The 23,545-nt window shown below is 40.1% G+C and overlaps 1 protein-coding gene across 1 annotated transcript in view; it reads left to right on the top strand.

Moving 5' to 3' along the window:
* zdhhc8b (zDHHC palmitoyltransferase 8b) overlaps positions 1-23,545 on the top strand; it is a 249,591-nt gene that overhangs the window by 194,177 nt on the left and 31,869 nt on the right. The window contains exon 2 of the mRNA XM_080208028.1: positions 14,259-14,380. Coding sequence (XP_080064154.1) covers positions 14,259-14,380 — 122 coding nt within the window. The remainder of the gene's footprint in view (positions 1-14,258; positions 14,381-23,545) is intronic.

The raw sequence follows: 23,545 nt of genomic DNA, 5'->3' as shown, positions 1-23,545 counted from the left end.
TCCATAATCCTAGGTTTTCACAACTTGTGTGTGTTGCCTTGTGCCCATGTTGCAGTCTTGGGGATTGTAACTGACCAGTGGCGCAACACATTGGGACTGTGGTCATGGGATGCGTGAACATGGATTCAGACGGTGTGAGAGAGGTGTCAAGTAGAGGCACGTGCTCTTTCCCAAACACTGGGATAAAGAACTGATGGGAAAGTTGACCTCCCCTAATTCAGAGCAATGTTGGCTGAGACTTTGGAACAAGTCTCCTTGGCTGCGATAGTACCGGGAGTCAAACCTTACGTAAAAAATGAAGAGGTCAAAGTAAATGTGATTGAAGATGTTGCAACGCTTAGGATTAAACCAAGAGTAAGCTGAATAGCTGAATTCCCTGTGCTGCGCAATTAGATGCTTTGGTTAAGCCACTCCATGCATCACCTGCATCCATTTCAAACTGCCTCTTATTTGTACAGATAACTTGTTAACCAAAATAAACCAAGGATAATTCCACAGTAATTTGCTGTAGATAAAGTGAGATTTGATCGGTAATTAAGATAAGTGTTGCCATCAAAGTAATGAAGCTACATTTTTGGGAATAATGATGACATCTATCTGTGCTGCCACCTAGAGGTATCTGCAGTTCTGCTTCAAGGAGCTCATTTTCATTTGTGCACTACCTAATGGAATGCTGGTTCAGGGCATAATTATTTACCACGTGCATGCGCAGTTTCCTGTGGAAAATTACTCTATTAATCATCAAGAATGCAGCATGGGTGCAAATTTATTAGAAGTTTGATATCAAATGAGTGGACGTTCTTTCCTGATTGATTCCTGAATATACGAATATAGTGGCGTTAACATAGACATTCACAAAGTGCCTTAAGAAGAGATTCTTTAAAGTCAAGCAAGGGAAGGTTGTACAAAGCCTTGGCTAAAGAGCCGGGTTTTAAGAAGGACCATAAAGGAGGAGATTGGGAGGTGAAGAAGTGCAGGATGTTGGGAGGGAGAACCAGAATGTGGGACCTAGACACTGAAGGCACAGCTGTTTGATGGAACGTGGTGGGGGGTGGATAGAAAAAAGGGCACATTACTTGGTTGGAAGATACTCAAACACTCGATATTCAGCTTAGCCTCTTGAGTCGGTGAGGAAGCAGTAAATGAAGAGCAAAGATGAGTGAAAGCAAACATTGATCTAGCGTTTTACCTTTGTATTGCTAAAATTTACAAACTATCCAATAGTTGAAAAGTGAAAAAGCACCAGGTTACAGTGGGATATCTGGAAAAGTAGGCACGAGCGATAGAGCATTTTAATTAATATTAAATGCATGAAACATTACCATTTCTGAGCAAAAGCTGGTGTGCTGTAATCACTTGTATTTCAAAGTACCTTTTTTAAATTTAAAGTTTATTTATTAGCGTCACAAGTAGGCTTACGTTAACACTGCAATGAAGTTACTGTGAAAATTCCCTAGTCGCCACACTCCAGCAGTGCACAATGCACCTAACCAGTACGTTTTACAGACTGTGGGAGGAAACTGGAGCACCCGCAGGAGACCCATGCAGACGCGAGAAGAATGTTCAGACTCTGCACAGTGTTCGGAGCTGAGAGGCAGCAGAATCACTGTGCTACCATGCCTATCTTTGTATTATTATGCACGTGTACCACGATTCATTATAAACCATTGTCAAATGGCTTGTGCTTTTGCAAGTTTAGTTAATTTTCCATTTTTGCAACTAGTTACTTAGAGGTTTCAACATGTCTCAAGATTATGTTGCTTTTTAAAAAGATTGTGTTCACCTTTAGTTGCAGCTCCTGGAACATCCATTTAAACATTTGAGTATTAACATGTGCAACATCTGAACTCAGCAGGAGATTGGTATTTTAGTTTCTAACTGTTCTGTGCCATGCATAAATACAATAGGTAGGAAAATTAATTCAATGCAAGCTGTGCGTTTTTCATTAATTATTACAGTGCTTTTTCACACACTAACTCATGGGACAGGATGTGGAAAAAGAGTGGATGAATTAAGTCTGCAGCAGAGCAAAAAGCACAAACGAAGCATTTAAAACAGCAATCCCATTCGGTCTATTGTAATTAGTGGAATTAGCGATGCAATTAGATATGAATATGACACAAATTGGGACTTTGAAATTTAACATTTCTTAACAGTCGAAGTACGCCACTCATTTCAGGTGGGCTGTTCTTCCAGTATAAGTATATAAATTGATGCAATACTTGATAGTGAGCCCCTTGGAGTTAGTGAGAACAAAGTTTGTAATGTTATCTTTGCTATTTGGAAATGGGAATATGGCACTGCCCAGCGATCAGTTAGTTTTCCCAGGTGGGGATAGACATCAGCCTGTCTGCTGTTCTGTATTATTGAGATGCCAGCTGAAAAGGTCAGTCGGCAAAGGCTTGAAATGAGACTCAGTGAACAAAGTGAGTGGTATCGGTGAATGAGGGTGAAGGAAGGATGAGTAATATACACAAGCAAAATTACTTTTGGAATAGTATCACTTTGAAGGTGACAGGACAAGTTGTTAAAACTGCCAGAAGAGCAAATAGGATCTTTGGCTTTATAAATAGAAACAAGAGGATGACAAAGGAGGTATGGAATATCTTTATAAATCATTGGGCAGCATATTTTTAGGAAGGATATAAAAGCCTTGAGGGTGCAGAGGCGATTGATTTGATTTATTATTGCCACATATATTGGGATACAGTGAAAAGTATTGTTTCTTGCATGCTATACAGACAAAGCATACCATTCATAGAGAAGGAAAGGAGAGGGTGCAGAATGTAGTGTTACAGTCATAGCTAGGGTGTAAAGAGATCAACTTAATGCAGGCTGGGTCCATTCAAAAGTCTGACAGCAGCAGGGAAAAAGTTGTTGGTTGGTATGTGACCTCAGACTTTTGCATGTTTTTCCCAATGGAGGAAGGTGAAAAGAGAATGACCGGGGTGCGTGACGTCCTTAACTATGCTGGCTGTTTCACCGAGGCAGTGGGAAGCATGATCAGAGTCAATGGATGGGAGGCTGGTTTGCGTGATAGATTGGGCTACATTCGTGACTTTTGTTGTTTCTTGCAGTCTTGGGCAGAGCAGGAGCCATATCAAGCTGTGATTTACCAGAATGACATCAAGAATGAGGAATTCTGATAATGTGGAAAGCCTGGAAGCTGGGATTATTCTGCTTATATCAGCAAAGGTTATGGATAAGATTTGCTAGAACTGTTTAAAATCATGAAGGGTTGTGATTGCATCAGAAAAGGAAAACTATTTCCACTGGCAGGAGAGGCAGTAACCAGAGAACATAGATTTTAGAAAAGAAAAATTAGAGAAAATGCTGTTGTAATTGAATTCTGCGAAGTAGCTTTATGCTTTTGTTTTACTCATTTTCCCATGTATCTACAGAACTGCATATCATTTAATCATCAGGAAACTATACTGTGGAGTTTCATTATTTACACCACTGCAGGTTAAATAGAAATTAACTAGTGTTGAGATGTTTGAAGAGTTTTCAAATTGAACAGATTTGTTCAAGTTTGTCATCTGTTGGTTCCAGTAGAAACCATTCCAACAAACACACAGCAAATATGAGTCCTCAACTATATAAAACTGTAAAAGCAAAATAGAAAAAATATTCAAGGCAAGAGCTTTGCTTTTTGTTCTTGTATTAAATGTCTCTAAATTTGTTCTTGTCTCCTATATGCACAAGGAGTACAAGGATCTTAAAAACTGAGAAATTTGAATGTAATCTCCACAAACAATGGTTACCAGGTTAGATTCAGTAGTCAAGGTGGTTTGTTATCCTTAAGGTGCAGATCAGCCATGGTTGAACAGGCTGGAGAGGCTGAATGGCCTCTTCCTGTTTTTCTAATATTTGAGCGGAAAACGATCATTCCTTTCATTGGAATATTTGACTCATGGGATTTATGAATGTGCCTTTGAATTTGAAAGGAAATTGTAGGCATTTTCAGGAGTTGGATGGGAAGAAGAGGGAACTGAAAATTTGAACATATAATATCCTCTGCCTTGCAAATAAAGGAACTATTCAGAATCAAAATGGGGCAGAAGAAATATCTCAAATTCACAAGAGTGAACAACATCTGAAATCAAACAAAACTTTCACTGTTTGATTATTTACAGCCTTGGCCTTTTTCAGATGTTGACCATGAGATATTACTATTTCAGATTTTTTAATTACTTCCTTGAAGGCAGGGTGTTCAATTTTTTATTTCTGTGGATCATGTGGGTGCACTGCAATAAAGCCTTGGAAGAGGCCACATACCTTCAATCCATGTTCCCCTTTATTTGCATTCGATGTTCTCATCTGCTTTGTATCCACCAGTCGGGCAACAAAATAACAGCAATTCTGAAGCCTCTGGGGTGAATGAATAAGCAAACGTAACACTGAAGCATGTACTGCCTGGTTATTTGAATTTCTGGGAATAGTCCTGAAATTTAGAGTCTCCTGCTTTAAGGCACCCTGATGGGTGGAGAGTTTAATGAACAAAAGGCTAGTCCAAAATATCACCACTATTCCTTACTGGGACGACATCTGTTGTGCTTTGCATTGTACTTGATCTGGTGAATCACTCAGACCTCAGCAACACAGATGTTTTGGCAGATGAATGAAAAGAGCCAATCTGGGATACATTACATGGGATGTGCAGCCAGCTGTTGTGGTTCAAAATGTTTTCTCTTTGCTTTTGTAAAACAAAACTGATACAAAGATATTATTAGTCGTCATTGATTCCATCATCTGTAATTAATGTTTGGGCGCTTTTTGAAAACCAGTTTGTTTTTACAATGACTAGTAGAAATCTTTTGGTGAAGATCTCAGTTAAGGATTCATAGAATCAAACTGTCTGTAAGGAGACTATTCATAGCTCAGCAAAATTTGCTCCTTAAAGTATTTGTCCAGTTCCCTTTTGAAGCTTCTTGTTGATTCTCTTTCCACTGCCTCATCCAATATGTTTCTAAAATGTAACTTTATTGCAATTGTGTCTGCTGTTTCTAGCTGTTGCAGAAATTTCCACCTTAAGATACGGGTACTCCTCTCCAATCATGTTTCCCCCTATCTCCACTCAATTATTTATTCATTCTTTTTACCGACTTAGAATCTGTTGCTGTTTCCGTTCCCCTCGTCCATTTCCAGAATAGGGCAGCATTCTGTCTCCCTCCTCCACACATGCCAAGCCAAGAAGGTGTATTTCCAGTTTCTCACTCCCTGCCTCCCCAAGTGCAGTAAAATGGAAAGATTAATTTATCTTGTTTGCATCAAGATATTGGATTGAATATTCTGAATTCACAAGAGTTTGTGTCCAAAGAAATTAATTTAAAAAAAATTTAGATGACAAAAGATTTGAACTGAATATTCAACTTAGAGTGGAGTTACTCGATTTTGCCTTGTAGATGAGAGCTTGCATTCTGTGGCATGTCCACTGATGAACATATTTATAAATTGGCTGTTAGTAAATGGATTCGGTTTTTTTCATTTGATGAAAAAGCTTTTTGTGCATTGGTCGGAACACTGGTTAACTGTGGGGGCTGGCGGTTACTCATTGAAAGACAAAGAGTTGCATTTCATTACTCCAGGATATTCCAAATCACTTTGAGGCCAGTGAAGTACTGTTGAAGTGTAGTCACTGTCGGAAACACACAACCTATTTGCACACGTTAAACTCCTACAAACAGCGGTGATACTGACCAGATAATCTCTCTCTAGGCTAATAGTGTTGGTTGGGGGATAAATATTGGTCAACCCACCAGGGGGCACTCCCTTGTTCTTCTTTAAATTGTGCCATGAGATCATTTCACTTGCACCCGATGGGGCAAATGTAATATTCCCTTGGTACTGCAAAGGAATGACACCCTAAATTTTGTACTCAAGGCCCTGGAGAGGTTAAACTGCAACCATTTAACTGTGAGGTAAGTGTGGTACCAGTTGAACCCCACCGGACACCCATTGAGCTATTGAATGTTGTGTCCATGAGGCTTCCAAATATCAAAGTGCTTGAAATATGGGGGCGGCAGAAAAGTTGAGGCCAGGCTGGCTGCATTTTGCAGTATTGAGGGTGAAGACAAAGAATCAATAGAGCACCAAAGAAAGCTATTCGGCCCATCACACCAGGATTTTTGAAAGACTTATCCAATTAGTTCCACTCTCAAAGCCCAGTGAATGTTTGTAGTTTTTTTTGTATTTGATTCATGATGGTTAGAAAATAGCTGACAGACTGAACATCCATGACAATATGAGAAACCCTATTTTAGATGTACAATGTTGGAATCTATAAATAAAGTGATGACTGTGCACCAGATCACCGCTGTTTGTAGGAGTTTCCAATCATAGCACAAAATGTGAAGAAAGATTTTTTTAAAAAATCAATTCTAGGGTTGAACTTTCACTATAACTCAAGATTTATATGCAGGATTGTGCAACACTGGAAACAATTCCAAAATGTACATCGACTTGCATTCATCATTGCATCTTCTTTAATTATCTCACCTTTAACAACAACTTCCTTTCGTTATTTTCATTATCTCCTGTCTTCCACTTCCAAACATCTAGTCTCCTCTCCTGTCTTCATTAATAAAGGGATCAGGGGTTATGGGGAAAAGGCAGGAGAATGGAGATGAGAAAAATATCAGCCATGATTGAACAGTGGAGCAGACTTAATGGGCCGAGTGGCCTAACTCTGCTCCTATGTCTTATGCTCTACACATTTTACCATTGCTGGTTTCCTGCACTGTGGGGTCTGAATTTTCTGTGGGGCCTTAATACAAATGATTGTTCATTTTTGCTTCAGTAGAACCATCAGTTATATTCTCAATGGGCTGAGATACCCTAGAGCATTTTCTTCTCACTGGATAATATTTGCAAGGATTCATTTTTTTTAAAAAGTGCACAGTTTCTCAGATAGCACAGCGGAGTTAAATTTAGCATTTGGATAAAAAATGTCCCTGTACATCTCTCAGCTGATGTTATCTATAGCTGTAACAACCAAAGGAAGTAAGTTAGGCTATGAATTAACAAAAGAATAATGAATGTTTGAAATCTTGCATTTTCAGTGTAATTTTCTCATGGTACCATGAAATGAGTAGAGAAGTTCAGATTGTTTTTCAAGCAGAGGAGGTTAAGAGGTGGTTTAATAGAGGTGTCAAAGTTATGAAGGATTTTGTTAGAGTGCATAGGAAGAAACGGCTTGCACTGGCAGGAGAATCAGCCATCGAAAGAGACAGTAATTAGATAATTTGCAAAAGAACTAGAGGGTACGTGGTGTCGGTGAGTTGGTGCAGATTTCAGCAAGTTGTTATCATCTGGAATGTGCTTGCTGGGAGGATGGTGGAAGCAAATTCTAAGGAATTGGAGTGGAAATTTTGCTGGGCAATGGGAAAAGAGCTGCTATGTGAGACTAATTTAGTAGATCTTTCAAAGAGCTGATAAAAGCACAATGGACAGAAGGACCTCCTTTTGTGCTGCATCATTCTGCAACTCTTCGCATTTCTGGGCAACCATAGAAGGTTGACAACTTTAAGGCCAATTATTCCTGCTCTGCTACTGGATCCATCATTTTTGAGGTGGGCAGGTGATATTGCATCCCAGCTAGTATCTTTTTATTTATTCGTGGGACATGGGTTTCAATGCTATTATAATGCAACATTATTGCCCATCCCTAATTGCCCATCAAATGAGAGCATTAAAAGTCAGCCACATTGCTGTAGATCTGGAGTCACGTGTAGGCCAGACCAGGTAAGGATGAGAATTTCATAGAATCCCTACAGTGCAGAAGGAGGCCATTTGGCCTATCGACTCTAAACTGACTCTCCGACAGAGCATCTTACCTAGGCCTATCCCGTAACCTACACGTTTATCCCACTAATCCCCATAATCGACGCATCTTGGGACACAAAAAGACAGTTTAGCATGGCCAATCTACCTAACCTGCATATCTTTGGACTGTGGGAAGAAACTGGAGCACCCAGAGGAAATCCACATAGAGCCAGGAGAACGTATAAACTCCACACAGACAGTCACCCTAGGCTGGAATCAAACCCAGGTCCCTGGCGCTGTGAGGCGGCGGTGCTAACGACTGTGCCATCATGCTGCCCACATTTCTTTCACTAAAGGACATTAGTACATCAGTTGGATTTTTAGAACAATCAACCATGATTTTAAATGCTTTTAATTCCAGATGTTTTTTACTTACTGCAGTGGGATTTGAACCTAATTTCCTAGAGCATTACCTGGATTTTTGGATTACTAATCCAGTGACAATACCACTATGCCACCATATCCTTAGGGTGGAATTGTACTACGATGCTGTTTTATTTATCAGGGCAGTAATGTAGTAGTTAAGGTTGGCTCACATCGTAGCAGTCATGAGTTCAAATCCCATCATGCTGAAACGGAACTCAATAAATCTGATAGTTTATCAGAGAAATTAGGGAAACATGACCATGAATAATGTTGGAGCAATCAGGCCTCAACGTTCAATTTGGGATACACTTCTCTGCTCCTTAATCTTTCATACCTATCTGAGTAGGCAGTGGCTTTGTTTAACAGTGACACCTCTGACAATGCAGCACTCCCTCATTAAGATGCTACGGTGTGAACTTAGATTATGTGCTCGATCCTGGAAGAGAGCATCTCCATTATATCATCTGCCAAAGTGTTATGTTGATTTTGATATACCTCATGAGCAATATCTCAACTTCTGCAAATGTTAATTTTTTTGTGTTTGTTTAGAAAGTGCTGTTACTTGAGATAAGGGCTTCTGTCAGCTTCCCTCAATTTGTACCTGCAGTCACTGTGTTGAGATATGACTATTGACAATGTGATGATGCGGTTTCTTCAGAGCTGTTGGTAGCCACTATGAACTAGATTCTCAATGCCATTAGTGTGATGATGCAGTTTCTTCAGAGCTGTTGGTAGCCACTATGAACGAGATTCTCAATGCCATTAGTGTTCAATAATTACATTAAAATAATTGGAAAGGATCTTTATTTTATTCATTCATGGGACATGGGCATCACTGGCTGGCCTTGAAGGGCAATTGAGAGTCAACCACATTGCTGTAGCTCTGGAGTTGCATGTAGGAGGCCAGACTGGGTAAAGACAGCAGATTTCCTTTCCTAAAGGACGTTAATGAACCAGATAGTTTTTCCGACAATCAACAATGGTTTCATGGTCATCAGTAGATTCTTAATTCCTGATTTTTTTTTAAAATCAAATTCAGATTCCATTATTTACCGTGTTGGGATTCAAACCCGGGACCCTAGAACATTAGTTTCTAGATTAACAGTCTAGTAATAATACTACTAGACGATCACTTTCCGAATTGCAATATCCCAAGGTTTCTCACAGGCTGATATGACTCCTTTAAGTGTGCACAGTTGAAAATCATTATCTTTGTCCTTTAATAGCACTTTACAAGATAGAATAGTAGAGAGGTGCAAGTATTCCTCCTGGACTATAGCACGCATAAATAGCAGGGATGTCCAAATTATAGTCTTTGTCATTTCTACCCATGTCTTGATTATAGAACCTATAAAACCCATGCAACTCCTTCCTTCTATTTAATCATTGCTGCTTTGTGCCTCTGAAAGTTTGAAGAGAACAGTTTTTTTTGCTACGGTTGCTTCATGTAAGTAAGTAAGTACTGCAGTAGACTAACAATATTAGCAGCTTAGAAATGTACAAATTAACCAAAATTAACCTTTACATGCGCTTGAGAAGCCACAGGAATCGCTTAAGACTAGGAAAGATATTAAGGATCGACACACTTGATGTATGGTGTACATCAAAATGAACAAAACTATATTGTGATGCTCAATGTAGGAATCATCTTAGAACAAACTTAAGTGGGTTGAGCTTTTTTTGTCTTCATTTGGGACATGGACAGGTTGTGAGTGATCTGGATGTTTTAAAAACTTAAAGCTCTTGACCATTCCACTTTGTCCCCATTAAAGTAGACAGGAACATGTCCTCCACTCCGCTTCCTGAAGTCGATGACAATCTCCTTTGTTTTGTAGACATTGAGACTGCATTCAGTATCATTCCAATTCCACAGTTGTCCCAGTGGTTGAGATGCATTTTGGAGTTGTATTTTTTTGCACAAACAGCAGTTGTCCAGATCTTGTTGCTGAGAATCCAGAACCTATGAATCCAGAGGTCACTTATGACATCTTGTAATGTTCTTTATAATTCGGGTTTCCATGGAACAACAGCAATTGTAAAATAATATGTTTATTCAATGTGAAGTATATTTGATGAAATATGAACACAGATCGTGATGTTCCATAACGTATTATAGCGATTGAATATAACTGAAGAAAAAGTTCTGCTTTCAACATTGTTCACCAATAGCAATTTATAACACATCTTTGCGGTAACAAAACATCCCAAAGCACTTCAAAGGAGCATTACAGGGTCATTGACTCTCCAACATGTGCAGGCTCACCACCTGCCCTATCCCTGTAATCCTACACATTTACCTTGCTAATCCCCCGACATACATATGGTACAACAAGGGGCAATTTACCATGGCCAATCCACCTAAGCTGTACGTCTTTGGACTGTGGGAGGAAACCCACGCAGACACAAAGAAAAAAATCTCACAGAAGTTTTGCACTTTGCTCTTTCAATTCATTATAAACATTTTGTCTTTTCTCATTATTATATACTTTTTCTGCACATTATGCTGCTGAAGTCATTAGTTAGACTGCTGTCTTTGCCAGTTTGTAAGTGAAGAAAAAGGTCCTATTAGTTAAATTGCAGACCCCATTCTGCAATGAAATGTGAGCCTTTCTTCTTTCACCATGGAATTTTCGCTTAGCCAGCAGTGCCTTTGGCGAAAGTGATCTATTTTTAAAATGGCTTTTCAGTAGGCACGCTGCAATAAAGATACATCAACGACCCAAGGAGAGTTATTGGACAGAGTTTGACACTGACTAACCTCTTGCACAACAGTTGTGACATCTACTTCAGTGGCTCAGAGGTAGATTTGAAGGAGCACCTTAAGGATGGAGAGGGCTATAGAGAGGTTTCTCAAGAGTATTCCAGAGCTTAGGACAAAGGCAGTTGAAGGCACAGCTGCCAGTGATGGAGCAATTAAAATTTAATTTTCATTCCCTGATGTTTGTTATTACGTGTTTTATACTTGGAACTTAAATTTTATATTAGAATTGAAATGTATATGATGAAATTCATGAGAATGGCTCCAGGGATGAGGAGTTTTAGTTATGAAGATAGATTGAAGAGTTTAGCTCTTGTTTTCCCAAGAGAAAAGAAGGCTGAGAGGAGGTTTGATACGAGTGCTCAAAATCATGAGCCTTGTGGACAGAGCAGATGAGCCAAAAATGTTCATGAAAGAATCACAAACACAGGGCACAGATTTAAAGTAATTAGTCAAAGAAGCAATTGTGACATGAAAGAGAACTTTTTCACAGAGGAGGATTAGAACTAAGAACAATACAGCACAGGAAGCAGGCCCTTTGGCCCTCTAAGCCTGCGCCGCTCTTACGTCCAACTAGACCAATCGTTTCTTTCCCTCCATTCCCAGTCTGTTCATGTGGCTATCCGGATAAGTCTTAAATGATCTCAGTGTGTCCACCTCAACCACCTTGCTTGGCAGTGCATTCCAGGCCCCCACCACCCTCTGTGTAAAATACGTCCCTCTGACATCTGTGTTAAACCTTGCTCCCCTCACCTTGAACCTGTGATCCCTTGTGTTCATTACCTCCGACCTGGGAAAAAGTTTCCCACTGTTCACCCTATCTATGCCCTTCATAATTTTATACACCTCTATTAGGTCGTCCCTCATCCTCCGTCTTTCCAGGGAGAACAACCCCAGTTTACCCAATCTCTCCTCATGGCTAAGACCCTCCATACCAGGCAACATCCTGGTAAACCTTTTCTGTACTCTCTCCAAAGCCTCCATGTCCTTCTAGTAGTGTGGCGACCAGAACTGGACGCGGTATTCCACATGTGGCCTAACCAATGTTCTATATAGCTGCAACATCATACACCAACTTTTATACTCTATGCCCCATCCTATAAAGGCAAGCATGCCATATGCCTTCTTCACCACCTTTTCCACCTTTGCTGCCACCTTTAAGGATCGGTGAACCTGAACACCCAGGTCCCTCTGTGTGTCTGTACTCCTGATGGTTCTGCCATTTATTGTGTAGCTCCCCCCTAAATTAGTTCTACCAAAATGCATCACTTCGCATTTACCTGGATTAAATTCCATCCGCTATTTCTCTGCCCAATTTTCCAGCCTATCTATATCCTGCTATATTCTCTGACAATGTTCATCGCCACCCACAAGTCCAGCCATCTTTGTGTCGCATACAAACTTACTGATCACACCAGTTACATCATCTTCCAAATCATTTATATATATCACAAACAGCAGAGGTCCCAGTTCAGAGCCCTGTGGAACTCCACTAGTCACAGACCTCCAACCAGAAAAAGACCCTTCCACTGCTGGTCTGGAATGCTGAGACTGAGTGTGTGGTGGGGGCGCATTCAGTGGAAGTACTTGAAAAGGGATTAGACTGCTTTCTGAAATGGAAGAATGTGCAGAGTTACAGGGAGAAGATGGGAGAAATATAGCAAACAGGAGCCTTCAATATGATCAGCGTTGATCTCCTATCTCAGTGCCATCCTCCTGCTCTTTCCCCACTCCCCTTGACTCCTTTAGAGTCTAGAAATCTGTTTCCTTAAATATTTTCAGTGACTTTGCTTCCACAATCTTTTGTGGTAGAGAATTCCACAGCTGCTTCACCTGAGTGAAGAAGTTTCTTCTAATCTTAGTCCTAATTGGACACCCTAAGACTTGTTCTAGAAGCCTCCTTATTCCCTCTTCACCTACTATTCCATCTTGTTTTGTGTTGTCTGCGGACTTGGAAATATTACATTTGGTTCCCTCACCCAAATCATTGAGGCATATTGTTAAATAGGTCGGACCTAGGCATTGATCCCTACGATACCCAACAAGTCACTACCTGCCCTTCTGAAAAATAGCCATTTATTCCTATTCTCTGTTTCCAGTCTGCAAACTCCCAATTCTCAATCCATGACAACATATCCCCAATCCCAGGTCCTTTAATTTTGCACATTAACCTCTTATGTGGAACTTTATCAAAAGCTCTCTGAAAATCCAAATACACCATATCCAATGGTTCTTCCTTACCTATTCTGTTAGTTACGTCCTGAAAAAAACTCCAGTAGGTTTGTCAAACATGATTGCTGTTCATAAATCCATGCCATTAATGTTTTCGAAGTGTCCTATTATCACATCCTTTATATTAGACTTGAGTATCTGCCTACTACTGACTGGTCTGTAATTTTCTGTTTCCTTTTTTTTTGAAAATAAGGTTATATTTGCCAACTTCATTCTGCCTGGACTGTTCTGGAATCTATAGGATTTTGGAAGATGACAACCATATCCACAAATTTCATGGCCACCACCTTTGTTTTGCAATCTAGACTACCAGGCTCTGGGGATTAATTGGCTTTCGGTCCCATTTTTTAGTCACAAATTTCCTTCAGTTGCTCCTCACTAGACCTTTGGTTCCATAGCATTTGTGGGAAGTTATTTCTGTCTTCCGCCATGAAGACCAAATTGAAGTAGTTGATTAGTTGCTCTGCCATTTCCTTGTTCTCTGTTATAAATTCCCCTGTTTTGAACTGCAGCGGTTCTTTTGTCTTTTTTTCTTAACTTATCTTTATCTTTTCACAACAGTAGAACTCGGTAAGTTGTTCATTCGGAGAGTGGTGCAGACATGATGGGCCAAATGCCCTCGTTCTACACCATACTGATTCTGTGATATAAAACTTAAACTTTGATTATTCTTGTTCTTCAAGTGGTCGTGTAAATGATGTATAGTATGTCAGAGCATTGACACAGAAATTGTATTGCTGTGTCCAAAGGATTCATTAATTATATAATATCGATGATATGCAACTAATTAAAATTGCGTTTTCCATTTTAAAAAAAACAAGTTCTGATTCCTCATCAGGGTATCCACATATTTTGTTTCGTGTTTTCTTCTCTCGCTGTTGTGGCAGAGGATGAGACTCATGTTGGTGTTAACAGCCCTTTTAACCCGCTAACATTTGCTGGAGACAAGATTGTGAATGTTACAGTGCTGTTCAGTCACACTCTTCTCCCTTCCCTGCAGGATTACCTTATAGAAATTAAGAAGAAACAGCATTGTTTGATTCATTTCCCAACCTGTATCATCTTCTGTTTCCAACAGGTGTCCTTGGCTAACAAAAGAAATCTCTCCAGCAATTCCAGTCTACAATGGCCTCATATTTCTGTTTGTTTTGGCAAACTTCAGCATGGCAACATTTATGGATCCTGGAATATTTCCACGAGGTGTGTAAAGATTATACTACAACGACAATTTGCATTGTTTAAGAGTGAAGTGCTGGTTATTGCATAACTTCTGAATTGCTGGTCATATTAATTTGCAAGAAACTTCGCTGATAACTCTGACATAAACCAGTTGTCTAAATTCAACTTTAGTTTATTTATTAGTGTGACATGTGGGCTTACATTAACACTGCACTGAAGTTGCTGCGAAATCTTCTAGTCACCACACTCCGGCACCTGTTTGGGTACACTGAGAATTTAGCATGGCGAATGCACCTAACCAGCATGTCCTTTGGACTGTGGGAGAAAACTGGAGTACCCAGAGGAAGCCCACGCAGACATGGGAAGAACGTGCAAAGACAGTGACATAAACCAGGAATCGAACCTGGGTCCCTGGCAGTGTGAGGCAGCAGTGCTAATCACAGTGCCAGCATGCGTATGCTAATAAAACTAATGGACATGAGCTAATCTGAGATTTTCTCCACATTAGTAGCACTGATCTAAATGTTTTCCAAAAAAAAATTTCATAAAGAATTTTAATTTGCATTATTCATAGCCGCTTAAGAATTACCATTGTACCATGTTCCAATTTCAGCTATTTACCATTTATATAGATGATCTGGAGGAGGGAACCGAGTGTATGGTGTCGAAATTTGCTGATGACACCAAGATTGGTGGAACGGCAAATTGCGCGGAGGGTGTGGAGAGTCTGCAGAAGGATCTAGATAGGCTGGGCGAATGGGCCAGGAAATGGCAAATGGAATTTAATGTTGGCAAGTACGAGGTGGTCCACTTTGGGAGGAATAATGGTAGGAAGGACTATTTCTTACATGGCGAAAAACTGCAGCATGCAACGGTGCAGAGGGACCTCGGGGTCCTTGTGCATGAGTCGCAAAAACCCAGCCTGCAGGTGCAGCAGGTGGTCAGGAAGGCTAATGGAATGCTGGCCTTCATAGCGAGGGGGATTGAATATAAAAGTAGGGAGGTCTTGCTGCGGCTGTATAGGGCATTGGTGAGGCCGCAGCTGGAGTACTGTGTGCAGTTTTGGTCGCCGTACTTACGCAAGGATATTTTGGCCTTGGAGGGAGTGCAGAGGAGGTTTACTAGGATGATACCGGAGTTGAGGGGATTGAGCTATGAGGAGAGGCTGAATAAACTAGGCTTGTACTCGTCAGAGTTTTGAAGAATGAGGGGAGATCTCATTGAGACGTATAAGATGATGAATGGGATGGATAGGATAGAGGTGGAGAGGCTCTTCCCGCTCAGAAAGCACAGTAGGACTAGGGGACACAGCCTCAAGATAAAGGGGGGGGGGGGGTGGTTTAGAACGGAATTGAGGAGGAACTTCTTCACTCAAAGGGTGGTGAATCTCTGGAATTCTCTGCCCGTTGAGGTGGTGGAGGCTACCTTGCTAAATATTTTTAAGACGCGGGTTGATGGGTTTTTGATAAGCGAGGGGATTAAGGGTTATGGGGAGAGGGCGGGAATGTGGAACTGAGCCACGACAGATCAGCCATGATCTTATTGAATGGCGGGGCAGGCTCGAAGGGCTAGATGGCCTACTCCTGCTCCTATTTCTTATGTTCTTATGTTCCTCAGCAACAGTATCAGTGAGGCTAAACCTAGCTACATAGCACCTTTATTTTGTTCTATTCAATACCGAGATAATCACTATTTGAACTTCTATAATATATTAAAAAAACACCTTAATCCACATCTGTCTATTACCCTCAATTCTGGCCATTACCATTTCTAATCATAATGTGATCGTTAATTGACCACCTACCTCAAAAGGTCCAAGGGCAAGTGGGTTGCCTGATAAGACTCTGAGGAAGAGCAGGCAGTGTGTGGTTGCTAATCAAAGAAGGTCTGGTGGACTGAAATGCATTTGTTTCAATGCGAGAAGTATAACAGGTAAGGCAGATGAACTTAGAGCTTATTTAGTGCTTGGAACTGTGTTGATGTTGCCATTACACGGACTTGGTGAAGGGAAGGACAGGATTGACATCTTAATATTCCAGGATACAGATGTTTCAGGCGGGTTGGAGGGGGGGATGTAAAAAGGGGTGGGGGAGTTGCACTACAGGTTAAGGAGAATATTACAGCTGTACTGTGGGAGGACGCCTCATACAGCAAGGCAATATGGGTAGAGCTCAGGAATAGGAAGGGTGTAGTCACAATGTTTAGGGTTTACTATAAGCCTCCTAACAGCCTGTGGGGGATAGAGGAACAGATATGTAGGCAGGTTTTGGCAAGATGTAAAAGTAACAGCGTTGTTGTGGTGGGAAATTTTAACTTCCCCTATATTGACTGGCACTCACTTAGTGCTAGGAGCATGGATGGGGCAGAGTTTGTAAGGAGCGTCCAAGAGTATGTAAATAGTCCAACTAAGGAAAAGGCCGTACTGGACTGGTACTGGGGAATGAGCCCATCCAGGTGGTCGCATTTCAGTAGGGGAGCAGTTCGGGAACAGTGATCACAATTCAGTATACTTTAAGGTACTGAATGATAAGATAAGTGTAGTCCTCAAGTGAAGGTGCTAAACTGGGGGGAGGGCAAATTACAACAATATTAGGCAGGAGCTGAAGAATGTAGATTGGAGGCAGGTGTTTGAGGGCAAATCAACCTCTGGCATGTGGGAGGTGTTCAAGTGTAAGTCGATAGAAATTCAAGACCGGCACATTGCTGTAAGGATGAAGGATAAGTATGGCAAGTTTTGGGAACCTTGGATAACGAGAGATATTGTGAGTCGAGTCAAAGAGAAAAAGGAAGCATTTGTCAAGGCTGGGAGGCGGGAAAACACGTAAGTGTGGAATATAAGGAAAGTAGAAAGAAACCTGAGAAAGGAGGGCTAAAAGGGGTCATGAAAAGTCATAGGCCAGCAGAATTAAGAAAAATCCCAAGGCTTTTCTTACATACATAAAGAGCAAGAGGGTAGCTCTTATAATTATAATGGATATTATAATTGAGCAAGTTTAACACGATTGTGATTGGTTTTAACATCGGGATGCTGTACCCTGAATCGATAACTGAATGGAAAGAGATCATTCCTATACCGTGACTGGTAAATGCTAATTGCTTTTAATTGCATTTGAAACTATAACTGAACAAAGAACAAAGAAAACTACAGCACAGGAACAGGCCCCTCGGCCCTGCAAAGGGAGAGGATTGGCCCGCTCACGGACAGGGGAGGGAATCTGTGTGGAGCCAGAGGAAATGGGCGAGGTATTAAATGAGTACTTTGCATCAGTGTTCACCAAAGAGAAGAACTTAATGGATGATGAGCCGGGGAACAGTGTGTAAATAGTTTGGGTCATGTTGCAATCAAAAAGGAGGAGGTATTGGGGCTCTTGAGATTTACTGGTCCACATAGACAACATCCACTGCCCTACACTCATCACTCATCTTTGTTACTTCCTCAAAAAACTCGATCAAGTTAGTAAGATGTGACCTCCCCTTTACAAAACCATTTGCCCCTCATTAATACGTCCACTTATTTCCAAGTGGGAGTAAATCCTTTCTCAAAGAATCCTCTCCAATAATTTACCTGCCACTGACGTAAGGCTCACCAGTCTGTAATTACCTGGATTATCATTGCTACCCTTCTTAAACAAAGGAAGAACATTGGCTATTCTCCAATCCTCTGGGACCTCCCCTGCAACCAATGAGAATACAAAGATTTCTCCCAAGGCCCCAGTAATTTCCTCCCTTCCTTCTCTCAGTATTCTGAGGTATATCCCACCAGGCCCTGGGATTTATCTACTTTAATGTTTGGACAGAATGGATAGTCAGAAGCTTTTTCTCAGGGCGGAAGAGTCAATTACTAGGGGACATAGGTTTAGGGTGCGAGGGACAAGATTTAAAGGAGATGTTTGAAGCAAGTTGTTTACACAGAGGATGGTGGGTGCCTGGAATCCGCTGTCGGTGGAGGTACTAGAAGCAGATGTGATAGTGACTTTTGAGGGGCGTTTTGACAAATGCATGAATAAGATGGGAGTAGAAGGATATAGTCCCCAGAATGGTAAGGCGTTTTAGTTCAGTTGGGCAGCACGTTCTGTGCAGGTTTAGAACATAGAAAAACTACAGCACAAACAGGCCCTTAGGCCCACAAGTTGCACCGATCATATCACTACCTACTAGGCTAAAGAACATAGAAAAACTACACAGTTTGGAGGGCCAAAGAGCCTGTTCCTTTGCTGTAATTTTCTTTCTTCAGTTATAGTTTCAAATTCAATTACAAGAATTAGCATTTACCAATCACGGTATAGGAATTATCTCTTTCCATTCAGTTATAGATTCAGGTTACATCATGCAGATGTTAAAACCAATCACAATCATCTTAATCTTGCTTAATTATAATATCCAATCAATGTGAGGTTTTGAATTACATCAAATTGGTTTTGTTTCAATTATCTTTAAATATCCCAGCTATATCTGATTGTTAGAACACAAATCAACCCAACATTTGCCTTTAATGGCCTTTCCCCAGGCTAAGACTTCTTTATCTTCCCCACTTCTAATCTGGAAGGACAGTCCTAAACACACATCATTCTACCATCTGTCTTATTGGCCTTTCCGCAGGCTTCTTCCCATCTTCTTATTTGAACGGACAGTTAGTTGCGAGTGTGTGTGTGTGTGTGTGTGTGTGTGTGTGTGTGTGTGTGTGTGTGTGTGTGTGTGTGTGTATTTTTTAAATCCTTTCACTGGCCACAGTTACTGAAGATGACTATTGAAGACTATTCTCTTTCATAATTATTAGTATGGGTGTTAGTCTTCCTCATCAAGTAGTTGAAATGAACTTTGAGCACCATCTTCAATATGTGCTGAAGTCACCAAATCACATTATTAACTGTTCTCTGAAAATGTTAGTCATTAACTGGAAAGCAAAGTGGCCAAAGTGCCATAGCATTACTATCCCGATGGCTTGTTCCTTTCATTTTTTTTATTGGAACTTGTAATTTGTCAAGCAAATTGGATTGTTGTTAAGTTTTAACTTTCTTTTAAAGTTGGTGCTAGTTATTGGCAGGACTGCAAATGGCTTAGTTCAATTCAGCTGTTGTCTAGCCTACTGCTTTGGTTTTTCAATTATAAATGGAGATTAGAACATGTGCAGTGAAGAAGCAACATTGCTTACTGTTGTCATCTTGAATTTGCCTAATTGCTCTAGAGTTGAATTTCCTGTGTTCTGCCCCTGACTGGCCAAATGTTTTGCCATTATTGAAACATAGCCAGTTTTTTTCAAAATGCCATGTCTTGGATCGAGAAGGCTTATGTTTCAGTTTGTCTCCTTCCACCCCCTCCCCTCCACCAGCCAGCAAGCCTAATCATCCATCCTGGAATCAGCTGCCAAGGAATGTGCAAGAGGAGTGTTGGATAATGTGCCAATAGATGTCATTAAAAGCTGCTGCAGTTTTTAAAACCAATTATGTGGAATATTTCTTTAATGCTGTTGCCGTGTCCACAAACATGTTGATTAGCAACACACTTGAAGTTTGATCAATTTTATATCAAACATATTTTATGGACCTTCTCAGTAAATGTGAGTCAAAAACGCCTGCCTGAAATTTTATTTTCTATATTAGACTTAGTAAGTCACAATGCTAATATCCAGCCAGAGTGAGGGGCTTTATTTAAAATACAGATGTAAGTTGTGCGTTTAAAGTAAAGATAATACTTATGATACTGTGAACACAGAACAAAATTAATTACTCAAAATCCAATTTTCAAATAAAAGGTGACCTATAAATTATGATTTGATCAGACTGATGAATGACTTGGAGAAGCATTCATTTTGTTCTCTGTGGAGTGGAATATTTGGCAAGAATGTTCTAGATGTTGGAAGCTCGGCAATTGCAGCAACAATAGTGAGAAAGACAGAAACGGGTGGGAATGAAAAGAGAGAGAGATTTGGAAATTGCATCTCGGCAGCCAGCCAAGGAAATCTGCTGATCCTACCATCTTCAATCCAATTTGGGTTATTGAGTATTGAATCATTTGGCTGTATTGCAAATAAGGGTTTCTCGATGATTTCGACGTGCAAAATATTTTGATTGATTGCTGTTTGCTAAAATAACTTGTACCTTTTACAAGTTGCTTTATCAGCCAGTTATCTGGTCAGTGGTCGCTTTTAGTGTTGAGCTATTCAGTCTTTAATTATTTGAACCATGGATGGTTTTGATGGAAAAATGAGAACGTGTTTCCACTGCCAGGAGTAACCAGATGAACGAAAAGATAAAAGTAATTTGGCAAAAGAACCCAAGGGTACATGAAGCAAATGAAAATGTACACAGGAAGATGTTGTGCCCTGGAATGCACTGTCTGAAAGAGTGGTAGCAGCAGATTCAGTAGGAACTTCCGAATAGGAATTGGATAAATATTTATAAGGGAGAAAATTGGAGGACTATAGAGAGAGGGAGCAGGGGAGTAGAATTATTTTGGAAAGATTTTTTAAAGAACTGGTACAAGTATGAGTGTCAGCTCTGTCTTAGTGCCTGATGTACACACACCGGAGTTAGAAGATTGTGGCATAAATTCTGGCTGGCTGCTCCAGAACAGTTGTACTGTTGAAGATGCTGCCTTTCAGATGAGACATTAAACCCTATCTGCCTACACACATGCACCTACTCTCACACGTACCAAACAGCTGGCTAGTTTCAGTGGACTGGCCATGGCCCTGCTTGGCCAAATTCCACAGATGGGGCATTAGTGCAAGCATTTTTGTTTCTAAATGTAGTTAAACAATTTGCCCTTTTTAAAAAGAACTTGCATCTTACGTAATTGTGTAAGTATAGAGAATTGGATGGCCAGCCAAGTTATCCTGAGAAGTTAGATGAACAAAAATAAGTTAGATGAGGAGTTAATTGAATGTTTTAGGGATAATTTCTTAGAACAGCATGTTTTGGTGCCAATCAGGGACAGACTACATTAGACCTGGTATTGTGCGATGAGATGAGAGTAATTAATAATCTCAAACTGAAGGTAAAATTTAACTGGGTAGCAGTGACCATAATATGATTAAATTTTATCTTCAGTTTGAGGGAGAGAGGAGTGGATATGATGCTGCATTTTTAAACTTAAATAAGGACAATTATGAGGGCATGAAGGCTGAGCTGGCTAATGTGTATTGGCAAATTAGATTAAAGCATAGATCAACAGAAATTTGTTGGCAAATATGTAAGAGTGTACAAAATAAATACATTCCAAAGCATAAGAAAAAGCCTACTAGACGGACCCACCATCCATGGTTAACTAGAAAGGTTAAAGATAGTATCAAACTTACAGAAAAATTGTGCAAAGACAGGTGACAGGTCAGAAGATCGGACAGAATATAAGAAACAGCAAAGGACAACAACAAGATAATTAAGGAGGGAATGAGGAAGGAGTGTGAGAGAATGTTAGCTAGAAACATAAAGACAGATAGTAAGAGTTTCTTTGAAATATGTAAAAATGAAAAGAGTTAACAAAATGATTGTTGACCCTGTAGAAAGTGAGTCGGAGAATTGATAATGGAAATTGAGAAGATGGCAGATGAATTGAGCAAGTATTTCGCATCAGCCTTCACCTATATAGGATACGAGTAACATCCCAGAAACAGCTATGAACGGGAAATGGAAGGAGGGAGGAACTCTGGAAAATTACAGTCACAGAGAAGTGGTGCTGAGTAAATTGTTGGAGCTGCAGGCTGACAAGAGCCTGAGTCCTGATGGACTTCTTCCTAAGGTCTTAAAGGAAATGTCTAGTCAGATAGTTGATGCATTGGTTTTAATTTTCTTGAACTCCCTAGATTCAGAGAAGGTTCCATTAGATTGGAAGATAGCAAATGTGACTCCATTATTCAAAAAGGGAGAGAGAAAACAGGAAACTATAGGCCAGTTAGCTTAACATCTGTCACAGGGAAAATGTTAGAAACTATTATTAAAGAAGTTTATACCAGGGCACATGAATAAACTTAAGATACTCAGGCAGAGCGAATGTGGTTTTATGGAAAAATCATACTTAACCACCTTATTGGAATTCTTTGAGGAAGTAACATATGCTGTGGATAAAGTGGAACCATTGTATATACTCTACCTAGATTTCCAGAAGGCATTTGATAAATTGCCACATCGAAGGTTATTGCAGGAAATAAAAGCTCATGTTATTAAAGAACAACATTTTGGAATGGATGAAAGATTGGTAGGCTAACAAGAAGCTGAGAGTATGCATAAATAAATATTTTTCTTTGGAAAGATATATTGATGGTGTGCCAAAGGTATCAGTGCTGAGACCTTAACTGCTTACAATTTATATAAATGATCTGGATGAAGGAATGGATGCCAAATTTGCTGATGACACAAAGATAGGTAGGAAAGTAAGTCGTGAAGAGGATGTTAACAGACTGCAACAAATTTAGATAGGTTAAGTGAGTTGGCAAAAATCGAGCAAATGGGACTATGAAGTGGGAAAATGTGAAATTGTCCATTTTGGTAGGAAAAATGAAAAAAAGGCATATTATCTAAATGGTGTCTGGGGATAGGAATTGAACATCCAAGGATATTCAATATTTAGGAAGGACAGACAAAAGCTAAAAGGCAGTGGAGTTGCATTGCTGGTTAAAGAGGAAATTAACACAATGAGGTAAGATATTGGGCACAATTCAATCAGATGGAAAGTGACATCGTTGATTCATAGATGAGGGTTTTGAATCTTAATAAAAGAGACTACAGCGAGGCGCGAGTTGGCCCTTATAGATAGGAAACATTACTTAAAGGGATGATGATGGAAAGGCAATGCCAAACATTCAGAGAGTGCATTAAATGATTAAGCCACAAGCCTGACTTTTCCTGCATATTAAAGAAAGCGGTGACAAGAAACTAGCGTTTGGTTGAATTTCTGCAGTTAACGTGCTTTATTCAGTGTGATGCTGCTTGAAATTAACACCCCATTTTCTCCTTTCAAGTGTCCCATTTTAATAAAGTTGCTGTGACTAATGTGCTTGCCTGATTTGACTTTAGTGCGGCAGAACTAAATTAAAGATTTGAGTTGAATAATTATTTAGAAGAGAATCACAGAAGACTAAAACTAGTTTAGAGCTTTGACCAAAGTTAAGTAGGGAGTGTTCATCTCTCAGTAACTAAGTTTTTGTTGAAAGAATCAAGGTCCGGTGGAAAGAAATATGATCAGACTGCC

The sequence above is a fragment of the Carcharhinus amblyrhynchos genome, chromosome 20 (assembly GCF_965287045.1).
Source record: "Carcharhinus amblyrhynchos chromosome 20, sCarAmb.v2.hapA, whole genome shotgun sequence".
Lineage (NCBI taxonomy): Eukaryota > Metazoa > Chordata > Chondrichthyes > Carcharhiniformes > Carcharhinidae > Carcharhinus > Carcharhinus amblyrhynchos.
The sequence above is the reverse complement of the archived record's forward strand: the minus strand, read 5'-3'. Positions and strand labels throughout refer to the sequence as shown.